Raw genomic sequence first — 12823 nt, 5'->3', positions numbered from 1 at the left:
TGTTCCAGTGTTCAGTCTTTTGGCCTGCTTTATCCATGGTAAAGTGAACTCCCTTAGTGAACTCATCCCATTCGCATGCTGACAGTTCCCTGATTAGTATATCTAACCCACAACTATCTCCTAAACTCCAGATTCATGTATCCAACTGCTAATTTGACATTCTCACTTGGATGGCTAATAAAATTCCCAAACCTAACATGTTCAAAACTGCATTTTTGATCTTCTCACTCAAACCTGTATTATTCAGAGTCTTCCTCATCTCATTAACTGACAACTCAAATCTTTCTAGATACTCAGGCAAAAACCTTAAGTGTTATCCTTGGCTCCTCTCTTTTTTCACACCTCACATCTGTTGTGACAGCATATCCAGTTTGACAGTCATTTCAATTTCCAGCATTTATCTGGAATCAATGAATTGTATTACCTTCAAAGCTCTTGTCCTAGTCCAGACTACCATCATTTCTCTGAAATGACCACACTTCTGATACTGAAACAGCCTCCTACCTAGTCTCTCTGCTTTTGTCCTCTAGTCCTTCCAGCCCTTAGTCTGTTCTAAGGTTGTAACCAGAGTGATCCTTTTAAAACAAGTCAGTTCATGTCTCTCTTTTCCCAAAACTGTAATGGCTTCCCAACTCGAACCATAAAAAGCTAAATCCTTACAGTGACTCCGTATGCCAGGGCTCTATGCCAGCCCTGTCCAGTGGAAAAATAATACAAGCTATACACGTAATTTTAAATTTTCTAGCAGTCATGCTGTGAACGTAAAAAGAAAACATGAAATTAATCTTAATGTATCTCATTTAAACCAATGTATTGAAATGTTATTTCAATAGTATAATTCAATATAAAAATTATTAATTGAATTATTTTATTTTTTATAATAAGTCTTCAAAATCTGGTGTGTATTTTATACAGTTTGGATTCAAATTTTGATTGGAAATTCTTGTTTGGCAGTTAGGTTTCATAAAATTTATAATTGAGCAAGCAGATTTACATACCCAAGTAATTCTAAACATTCTTAAAGATTTCCTAACAACTAATCCAATATTAGTTTTTCTAAATTTAAAATATTAATTAAAGTTAAAAACATTTAAAATTCAATTCTTATCCACATTTCAAATGCCAATAGCCACATGAGGCCAGTGGCTATCATATTAGACAATATAGCTCTTTAGCATCTGGCCCTTCTTCTCTGACCTTATCTTCTGTAGCTTTCTCCTTCATTCATTCTGCACCAACTGTAATGGCCTCGGTCTTTGATCACAGCAGACACTTCCCATTTCAGAGCCTTTGCATGTGGTGTTCTCTTCCCCTAAAAAGTTTTGTCCCCAGGTGGCTGCATGACTTCCTCCTTCATCTTTTTCAGGTCTTTGCTCAAATGTCACCATCTTAGAGAAGCTTTCCCTGACCAGTTTATTATCTATACCATTTGCCTTCTGTCTCATATTCTTACATTTCCAGGTTGCCTTTTAAAAAAAGAGAGATGAGGGCTGAAAGGGGACGTGATCTACAAAGGGAAGCAGTAAAATACGAGAATTGTCCCATATAGACAAATAATGATTTATGTTAGGCAAAAATGTAGAGTAAAATTGAATAAGTGACTATATCCCCTAAGCTTGCTGCTACCTAGGCAGCTCAGAGGATTGTTTTTTATGTGTGTGTATGTACATGACTTGATCCTCTTACAGATTGTAAACTCCTTAAATGCAAAGTTCTGCCATAATATCTTTTTGTATATTCTTTGGCATCTAGCTTAGAACTTTGACCAAAAGATAATCTGTACTCCAGTTATGGGCCACCTACTGGTTAGCCTTTTGTTTTACATATTCTTGGTGGCCTCTGCCCTTCCCTTCTTTCTCAGTGCTAGCAACTGGTATGTATTTGCTGATGATATATGTGTGTTGGCTTCACATGGGCTATGGGCTTTGGCTGTGATTGGGACATTCACTTTTCCTTGTCCAGTCTTGTGCACTCTTACTTGTTTTCCAGAACTAACTCCTCTAAGGAGTCTTCAAAACAGAAGTATGTATACTTCTGTTTTGTATTCTAGTAGGAAACATAAATGTGTAAACATAATTACAATAGCAAATGAATTCTTGAGGACAGGGACCATGCCTTACTCATTTAAAAATCTTTAATGCCTTCCACTCTGCCTTTCATATAGTAGGTACTCAGTGCTTGTAAAATTGAATGAACCAGCTACAGAGCAGTAAAGAGAGTTGCTGTTAATGGGCAAAACTTGGGTTGTTTAAGATTCAGGTCTTAAACCCAAGTGTCTTTTGGCAAGAGATAAAGAGCTGTGAGAGAGTGTGTGAAGAGGAACAGTAAAATCCAAGATCAGTCCCTAGGTAGAAGGGTCTAAGGTACTCAGAAGAAAGTACTATGTGTACACTTCCATGTATTCAAATGGAGTGATGAAACTCATCTGTTTGTTATGACAGGGATACTGTTTTCAGTTTTACTCTGGATTTTGCTCTTGATATATTATTTCTTGGTGGATTGTATCCCTACTTGTTTGCATCCCTACTTAAACTTTAATAATCTGGCATCATTTGTTAACTAAGGGATTGGGTTAAAATACTTTTTTTCTTAAATTATGAAACTTTTTTTTAAAGATTTATTTATTTATTTGAGAGAGAGAGAGTGAGCGAGCACGTTCAAGCAGGCAAAAGGGTAGAAGGAAAGGGAGAAGCAGACTCCCTGCTGATCAGGGAGCCCGGCACTGGCCTCAATTCCAGAATGCTAGGATCGTGACCTGAGTCAAAGACGGAGCTCAACAAACTGAGCCACCCAGGTGCCGTAGGGATTGGGACAAATACTTAATAAGAATCCTTCTAACTCTGTGGTTCCATTATTTTGAGTAAACCAAATCCTAATATTAGGTACTTTAATGGTATCCTGTTGGACACAAGTATTTCGATTACTTTTGCTTGTTTGCTGCCCCTGTTTGTTTTTTTTATAAATGGAGTGCATACTAAAAGTAGGTATTTGGGTTGCCTATGAGGATATTTTGGTAGCAAGCTCATAATAGAAAAGGTATTTTGATTTTGAATTAATTCTATTATCAGAAAATTAGAGTTTATGTACTTTTTCTCCAGAGATACTTTTGGTGACTCAGAAGTTTAAGCTGGCACTGTGTCTTGTGACTTAACTGTTTCTGATCAGGGGTTCTGGGTAAACTGGAACAGTATTTCTTCCTCTTGATGCTAATTCATGCAGATGTGTGGAAGTACATGAGATACTTCAGCAGGCATCAGAAAGAAACAGAAGGGACGAAATTCTTTTTCTCTGGTTCTTTGTTTTAAAAAATGTGGTGCCTTGCTGGTTTAGTTGGTAAAGCATGTGACTTGGCTTCAGGGTTATGAGTTTGAGCCCCACTTTCGGGTTAGAGATCACTTACTAAAAGAAAATCTTTTTTAAAAAGCAATGAAAATTAAATATAAAAAATATTACCCCCAAATAAGTATTATAAAAAAAATAACGTAATAGAGGAAACTCCACAATACAAATAAAAGGTGTCTCCCTTTGCTTTTTGAAAGTTCTAACTCTTCCCCATCTAGTCTGAAGTGGCTGAGGCCACTAGACAGTTCTGTTGGACTTCATAAATCTCTCTCTCTCCCTTTTTTTTAAAGATTTATTTATTTGAGGGGGGAGAGGAGGAGTCTCAAGCAGACTCCTTCCTGAGCATGGAGTGCGGTGCACTCCGTCCCAGGACCTTGAGATCATGACCTGAGCCGAAATCAAGAATCGGACACTTAACCTGGACACCCCTAAATCCCTCTAATTCTTAATTGCTTTTCCCTCACAGAAAGTGTGACCACTTGTTTTTATGTTTGCATATGTCTGCTTCCTATCAGTGTAGCTTCTCTCCATCAGTCTGAACGTCTTCCTTTTGCATGTGGACTACCCCTCTTGGACTTTTTATGAAGTGCTTCCCCTTTTTTCCTTGCTGAGAACCAGATTCTCTCTCCCTTTATGGGTACTAAGCAGAAGCAACATACCTATCTATTGTTCTTATGAAGGTGACATCCAACAGTTGATTAAGAAACTTACCCTGCTTCTTAACACTTATCCCCAGTTCTTCTGTTGGCAAAGCTTGCAAGGCTCACCACAAAGATACCACTGTCTAGTTATGGTTTTAGTGAGAACAAGCTATTTTCTTTCTTCCCCATCTTATTATTTCTTGTCACAAGCTTCTCTCAGAATGATTTAATACAGTAAGTATTTTGTAGACATTCTAATGCACCTGCCTTAAATTAGATTAAATAGCTACTTAATGTTTTGGGTGATGCTGTGAATTTGTGATTTGCGTGGCTTCAGATGTCATAATTTTTCCCCCCCACTTTCTAGGAAGTAACAGCTAGCAGTCGCCACTATGTTGACAGGCTATTTGACCCTGATCCCCAGAAAGTTCTTCAAGGTGTCATGTAAGTAGTATGTATTTAAGAGTCTATCAAAAGTCTTTTTTTGTTTTGTTTTGGTTTTTTAGTCTTGTTTGGTTTTGTGTTTGAATTTGCCAAATATTATAATTCTGAAAATGCAGGATTAAAATTTTTTTCTTCTGTTTTAGAAAGATCCTGACATTCATGACTTTAATATTGTCTGATACTTATTCACTGACATGGCTCACTTACTTTTTTGTAGAACACTTGTTTTACCATTTTAAAACATGTTTTTGGAGAATGCTTTTGTGACTTTTATATCCAACAAAAGCAAGGGAATAAAATTGACTATCTTTTATAATTTGAAAGGGATGGGAGAATATGTCAGTAGGGTTTTTTGTTTTGTTTTTGGGTAACTCACTGACTATAAGGCTTGAATCTCCTACTGATGTTTTAAATCTCAGAATTTAGAAAGTAGTTATTGGAAATTTAAATTCTTGAAAACTTGAATACCCATTTTTTTCTGCAAAATTCCCTGGTGTTTAATGAGAGGAAACGTTTTTAAGCAAGATATCTGAGGTGATAATATCTTTAAAAACTTAAGTCAGATAAGTGTGGTAAGATTGCAGGTGATTGAAAGATGAATTCTCTATCCTAAGAGCAGATTATCATGCTCTTGACATATGACTTCTACAGGAGAAGGTCTAGCCTAAGACTCTCCTCTTAGGGTTGGCAAACATAGAGCACCCATAGGCTCAAACTGTGTTCAGGCAAAGGAGGAAACAAAAAAGAGTCAGGATGTTTGGTATAGCATTGGCACACATGAGTCCTTTTATTCTTCTCTTACCCTGTTAGTGTCATCAGCCAAATAGTACTTTCCAGTTTAACTTTTGCTCAGTCATGGCAAGGCGAGGATGCTTTATTTATAGAAGTATCAACCGATTCTAATTCTTATTCACACCCCCCCCAGCAGCCCCCCTCCCCAAAGCATATTGTATAGGACATGTCTTGGGGATGTGGATTTTGTAGGGTGGAAGCAAGATAAAAGTGAGTAAGGCTGCTTGACTATTCAAATTGAGCTGGAAAAGAAGGTGAGGAGCTGGATGTAGACCCGCCTGGCATACTGGATGCCTTACTTCACATTTTCTCAGTACAGAAACAGGAGATTACAGTTCTTGTTTTCTCATTATGTTGACTCTGCCTTTGTCCCCTTCACTAGGAGACTTTGTGATGTTTTAACCAGCTGCTTTGTAGACTAGTTTGATTATTACCAGAAAAAGTGGTATTGAATTCATCTGTTGAATAAATTAGCTTGGGTTGTACCTACACATAGAGCTTAGCTGTGGGGATAGTTTTAATTAACACTTCTCTTTAGACAGACACTTCCCACACACACCCAGACAGTTTTGTATGTTAGTAATCCTTGATATCATTTAGGATTGTTCAATAAGTAGTTTAGCTCAATAAGTAGCTTAATTTAGACTCATTAAGTGTTCCATGAGTGATAGAGATGATGTTGTATCTTTATTTTTATTATGATTGCTAGAGTGGTTTAGGAGAGAAGCTAATTTTATCAAGATTTCTGTGTGAAAGTCTTTTTTCCTGTATCAGAAATGAGTAGCTGATTCAGGTGTTACTTGTCACTTTGTGGAATTTCTCATTTCCCAAAGAAAGTTGATAAATAAGGCATAAAAAGCAGCGGAAAGAGTGTATTATAACAAACCAGCGAAGGTGAAGTTGGATGGCCTTTAGCACCTCTTTAAAAAGTATCAAGTCTAGGACACTAAACTGTTAGCTGAGGCAGATTAGCAAGATTTTTGTGTAGGGGTGGTGGAATACAAAGAGTATGGGCTTCGGAGTTGGACAACAAAAGGTTGAATTATTGGTTCTGACATTTCCTACTGGAGGCCTTTCTTAGCTGTGTGCTGGGGCAAGTTCCTTAATATCCTTGAGCCTCAGCTTCATCATTTGTAATGGGAGAGTAATATGCCCATCTTGCCAGGTTGTAAGAATTAAGTCAGAAATATAAAATCCAGTGCCTGGTATGTTGATAGCCACAAATTGGCACTGAATTGCTTAATCATTATTGATCCTAGTTTAAAACAACTTCAAAAAATGAGATGATTCTTTTCAAAGAAGAGCAAGAAAAACAAAAAATATCAAATGGAAACAATTTAAACTGATGGAGATGAGGGAAAGGGGCCAGAATTCTTGATTCAGATGAGAATCCAAGTGGTAACATATAAATATGATTGCTACTTAAAATAGTAAAATCTATTTGAAGTCGGAAAGGTACAGATCACTCCAAATCTTTTTACTTTGTGTCAGAATAGAGCTAGCCTTATATAGATATGTATAGTTTGATTTGATAAAGTGCCCTTTTCCCCAGAGAGAAAAATTTATTCTTTCTGACTTATTATTTTCCTAAACATTGTCACTGTCTGAAAATTAATTGTACATAGTCAAGATCATAAAAAATGAACTATATTTTTAACATTTCATTCTCAGGTAACCTTGTCTAGTACTAGAATACTACAGTATTGATAGCAGAAAGGAGGAACCAAAATGAGGTTTAGGATAAGAGAGTTGACCAGTTTTCCTCTTTTACACACATCACACAGACACCATTGAGTCCTACAAAGACCATTACTAGACCAAAATAGGTAGGTAGAAGTGAAGTAGCCACAGAGTATAAACAACCAAAGGTACCATACTAACTTTGAGGGAGAAGATAGAAGTTGATGTAATCAGCTTTGAGTCCAAAATATCCCATTGGAAAGACATTTAAAAATTGACAACTAGGTTTAGGTATGAAACAACAGAACTTTATCATTTTTCTAACTATAATTTGATTTTGCTTAATAAGGATTGTGAACATATAAAACATAGCAGCAGGAAAAACAAAATTGAAGAAATTAAAGGCAAGTAAGGACTTCTCATCATGATCTGTAATCTCCTCAGCGTGTTAGGGCCATAGTCCTACCCATACATATAGGGAGCTTCTTTGTAGCTAACCCATGTCATAAAGGACCATTTTACGTAAGTGAATGTGCCCTTACTGAAAAATACTGCTAAGCAACAGAAGTGCTTAATTTTAATTGTTGAAGAATGAGGAGTTCTTGAGAAATAACTGTTTTGTTAGTAGTACATTATTTGGTATAAATTTAAATGATCCTATTGTATCAAAGGTTTGAATACAGAATCAGATCCTAAAAGAGCAAAGTTTCAAATTAAAAATCATTAGGTAGGAATAAGATAGGTCCATTGTGTAGGTTATAAATTATAGCCTTTGCAACTGAAACAGAGTAGCTATATCAAATAAACTACACTGCATTGCAATTCTGAGCTTCCTCTAGCATGGAGATCTGTATATTACCTTAAACAGTTACAGGATATTTTTTGGTGAAGTTACTCAGTCCTGGTGAAGTTAGCTCAATCCTGTTAAACCTCCTAGTTAAGAAGGAATAACTCTTCAACTGTTTATGTAAAGTCCAAGCTGCTTAATACTGTGTTGTTGTTGTTTTTTTAAACATATTTAATAAATTAAAGCACCTCATCTGGTTTTTACATTAGTGATTCTCCAGGAAAAGATCTGCAGATATCCCTATGTGGCCCTGTGTTGAAGGGCAAAAGATGATACAAGTTAATGTGGCTGGCTTTGTAGTTTCCAAGTGGAATAGAACTGGGAAACTAGACTGGATCTTTTGGTAAACTCAGCCAGGCTCTTGAGGGTACTTTAGAATTGTTGGGAGATTTTCACCAAGTATCCACTTCTAAAAATTATTTTCTGAAGTATTTTAATGTACCGATGATGTAAGTTTATTTTGGTAGTAGAATATAGACAGATTCCATTTCTCTTACATGAACTAAAAATATGAGCTTTCATAAAACAAAAGCTTTGGGTTTTGAGAAATTTTAAGTTAAAGGATAATTTTTAGAATAATTCAAAATAAATAATCCTATTGGTTATTTTTAAGAGTGTTACAGATAAACATAAATAAAGATGACCATTTCCCAAATGAAATGAAGTAACTCTGAGTCTTGTTTAAAACTGTGTATTCTGAGACAATTCAGTCTGTTTAAAAGGGTGGCAAGTTTTTCCAAAAATTATTAGATCAGATTGACAGTTTTACACAAAGATAGATAAGCTGTTTGTATGTGGTATTAACTTCAAACATCAAGAACAGCTGTATATTTGTATGGATACGAGTGTGTGTATATATCTATCTTGTCATATTTGTAGAACATTTAACTGTATGCTGCCATATTATAACATTTTTGATGCTCTTTGGAATGATTACATGTATTAAAAATAACAATATGCTCTAAAATATTTTAGCATTTATTTTAATGCAATTCCTACATTGTACTCGTCATTTTTTGAAAATATAAGGTGATTTGTAATCCCACATTGATAAAACAAAGATTTAAATAGAATTCTGATTTCTGAGCTTGGTAGTATTTATACAAAGTAGAACTGTATCTAACAATACATATGTTCCAAAAATCTACACAACAGGGTAACTTGTTTATAAAAAAAAAACTAAATTATCATCAATTCTCAGTTCTTTTCAATTTATATATATAGTAGGGCATAGTATGTGCCTCAGTTGACTTGAAATGGGAAGTTAAGTATAAATTTCTCAAATGCCTCCTGGATCAAAGCCTTATCTTAAAAATGGCTTTGGTTTGGATAATAGATAACCATTATCTAATTCTTTTACAGTTGGAAGTTCACACGTGGCAATGGTAACTTTAATTAGAATATGAGCATATCTCACTCCCTAACCATGCTAGATAGCAGAAAGCTTATTATACTTGGATGTTTGAATGTTACATTCTCCAAAAAGGCATACCTAATTTTAGAGCAGTGAGTATGTTTGTAATTTTCTAAGTCCAGATAATTTTGTAAGTTGTTTACCATGTTGCCTTATTCTAGCTACCCACAAATGTATATTTTCTCCTCATTTTATGGATGTCTTAGGACCAGCGAGTTTTCAGAAATAGGTTAAACTTTATACTCAGATTGTAGTTTTCAGTATCCAGTGTATTTTTTGTCTACTTCACATCAATTAGACCAAGGTTTGAATGTACAATATTCCAAACAGGAGCTTCCTCAGGTAAGTAAAAAGTAATACTGGTTCAAAATGATCTTTAGCTTGTGACTCCAGCATTCCATGATCTTAAAGATAATTTTCTGGTTTTAGATAAAGTTTTCATTTAAAATTTATGCTGTTTTGACTGATTGAAACTGTTTCTCTAGTAGGTCTAGATCCCAGTTTTTTAAAAAATTTTTCCTATTATTTTGCTTGTAAAGTGCAGTGTTTACTTTCTGTCTTGGTTTTAATTTTTCTTTTCTTTTCTTTTTTTTTAAGAGAGGGAGAGAAGTGGGTGGAGGGGCAAAGGGAAAGGGAGGGAGAGAATCTTAAGCAGACTTCATGCCCAGTGTGAAGCCTGACACAGGGCTCGATCCCACAACCCTGAGATCATGACCTGAGCCGAAATGAAGAGTCAGATGTGTAAACAACTTAGCCCTCAGGTGCCTCAACTTTCTCTTTTGGTTTTGATCTCCATCCTAATATGCTCATTTAGACATAAGTTATGGTAGCCACTGTACATGTTGGTTTAATATCTGAACTTCTTCTACATTGAAAATTAATCTCTTTTAGAGTAAAGAAAGGAGGTAGAAAGATTAGTCTCTGTGTAAACTAGATGCCTGTTGAGTCCATTTATTAGTGGACAAATGAAAGTTTCTAGCTAGATTTTAGCTGAGAATGTTTTGTGGCAATTTCTCTTTTGTCACATCTTAATATTGGCTGCTTTTCCCATCCTCCAAGAGCGGGGTATCCCCAAGGCTTACTTTCTAAGCTTTTCTACCTGGTATTTTTATCCTACCTGAAAGATCATTCATTGTATCCGAAATCAATATAGATCCTTGTCTTGTTAAGGGATTTATTTTCTAAGCTTCCTAGTGTTCTCTCCCTTCAGGAAGTGAGACTGGAAGTAATCACTCAAGACATGTATCATATCACATTTCGTTTACCCATCAAATCGTCTTATTAACTGCTTCCTCAGAATGTCATCTGTCTTAGTGATTCCTGTGGCTGCCATCCTAGTCAGTCTTACATGACCAGATACCTGGATGGATTGCATAATTCCTTCAACAAACATTTATTGAGTGCCTACATTGTCCCAAGGATTGTAATGTGAGGGGAGTATGTAAGAATGAATAATGTAGTCACTGCTCTGGAGCATCCAGAAGTCTAATGAAGGAATTAGATTACTAAATAGGCCACTATGGTTTGGTTAGTAAATGCTATGATAATCCTAAACCCAGGGCAATCTTGGGACCACAGAGGAAGGGCATTAGCCATTTAATTGCCTCTCTTGACTCTAATATTCTCTGCATTCCCATCCATCTGATACTCATTTTATCTTGCTCAGTCACTGCTTCCTTCATATCCTTTTTCTGATGGAAACACGATTGCTCTTTTATTCTTCCCCTTTAGTTTGTCTCTTCTTACCATCACTTTTCTTTATGCTCTGCTAAATGTTCCCACCTTAAAGGGACACTTCTTTTCAACCCAGGCTCCTGGTCCTGCCCCAGAAACATGATGTATTTATTTCCAGTATTGGAAATTCATTCCAGTCTTCTATGAATGGCTTTTCCATTTGCCCTTTCCATTCACTGTCCAAATTCTGGCCATTTCCTAAGGTTCATTTCGTTCTACCATTGCTTTAAAACCTGTTAAGCTTGTCTAATCATTTACTTATCTCAGCCATATAAGCACTTGATTTATAATATAGCATTGCCTTACATTGCTAGTATTATTTTTATCTCCTCAAGGAGATTGTAAACTCTTCAAGCAACCCATTATGTGAGCTTTTATATCCTTCATAGAACCTAACACATTGTTGAGCTCAAACCTTAACTGTTGAATTTCAGGAGTATATAAGAGGGCATTTTCCCCCTCGAACATTAAAAGCTGGTTGATATGGGATATATTCTTTTGATTACTGGGAAAAGTATGTCTTCAATTGAAAGTTAGAAATGCTTTATTGTTTTGTGTAAAGTGTAAAATTGAAACATGGGAGGGAAAAGGCAATATGTTAGCTCACTTCTTTTCGATCAGTTTGTTCTGAATGCTTGACATATTGGAGGTAATGGAAAAAACACTTGGCATAAAAGACAGGAATTGAAACTGGCTCTGTCATTTAATGTGGAACTCTGAGAAAAGCCCCAAATCTGAGTCTTAGCTTCCTCATCGGTAAAATAGGGTTAATATTACTCAAGGTTGTGATGAAGATTACATACCATAATGGATAAGGAATGCTTTGTAAATTTCAAAGCAATATATAAGTTTTGCATAATTTTGTTGTGCCCCATCTTGGATGATAGTTTTGAGTTTGTATTTTACAAAAGTGCAGATTTCTTTATAGTGCATTTTGTGATCCATCAATAATAAGTTCTCTGATATTTTCAGGTCATCCTGGCTTTCTTGCCTCTCAAGAGGAAACAGACTTCTATCCTAACAAAGTAATGTGTGCGCTATGATAGAGTACCATAGAGCACCACTGGGACACCTCACCCAGACCTGGTAGCTGTCAGGGCAAGCTTCCTGGAAGTGAAGTGAAATTAGATCTAAATTCCTTAGATAAGTGAAATTATCTAAGGCTGGACCTGAAAGATGAGTAAAGGTAGCCAGGGAAAAGTATGAGGAGGAAAGGATAAGGAAATGAGAGAGAGAGAATAGCTCCATTCTGGCTGGCTCCGAAATTGAATCCTATACCATATTTAGATCTGCTAAAGATGGGTATATGTGATAAATATGATCTCTTTTAGTTGTAACTGTTTCATAGGAATGATCTCCTAGTATCCCTGTATAGTAACAACTGAATAGAATTTATTTGCTTGGTGTTAACATCTCTTCTTCCTTATGTAGCGATATATTTTATTTATTAGAGTCACAGCAAGAATTACCTCCTTTAGACATTGGTCCATTTTATTAATTCTCTTCAGTCTGCATTTACTTTATAACTACGAATTGCCTCCTTCGTGTCTTCTTTGCAAACTATTAGGAGAACTGGAAAATTGATTTTGGAGGGGGTTTTGTGTGTTTTTGTCTATAAAAACATTTACTTTTGCATGGCTCCAGATATTTGGAGTATGTTTATAAGGTAATGTGGGGACACTTCATTTCTGCTTAGTTAAGGAAGAAATGGAGAGAAATCTGGGCGAAATGTTGCTGTTGGGATCTCCAGAGTAGAGAGAGCATCCAAAATGGCACCTGGCACAAAATAGACTCTTTTTTAATAGATAGCTGCTAGACAAATGGATGTGCTGCATTAGTATAGACAGAACACATTCGGAGAAGGAAAGATGAAAATAAATGTCATACTGCTAAGATAGAGTTTATAAGCTGATGATTAGGAAGTAAGTC

At 35.9% G+C, this 12823-nt stretch overlaps 1 protein-coding gene across 3 annotated transcripts in view; it reads left to right on the top strand.

Moving 5' to 3' along the window:
• Nucleotides 1–12823, top strand: part of ARMC8 (armadillo repeat containing 8) — a 137444-nt gene that overhangs the window by 28477 nt on the left and 96144 nt on the right. For 2 of the 3 annotated variants that reach the window (XR_014308471.1, XM_082719347.1), the window contains exon 2: nt 4351–4427. The exons of the other annotated variant lie outside the window; for it this stretch is intronic. Coding sequence is in view for 1 of the 2 variants with exons in the window: in XM_082719347.1 (XP_082575473.1) it covers nt 4351–4427 (77 nt within the window). In the remaining variant the exon portion in view is untranslated. The remainder of the gene's footprint in view (nt 1–4350; nt 4428–12823) is intronic. 3 annotated transcript variants of the gene reach the window in all.

Source organism: Mustela nivalis, assembly GCF_964662115.1.
Source record: "Mustela nivalis genome assembly, chromosome: 1".
NCBI lineage: Eukaryota > Metazoa > Chordata > Mammalia > Carnivora > Mustelidae > Mustela > Mustela nivalis.
This window is presented reverse-complemented; position numbering and strand designations above follow the sequence as displayed.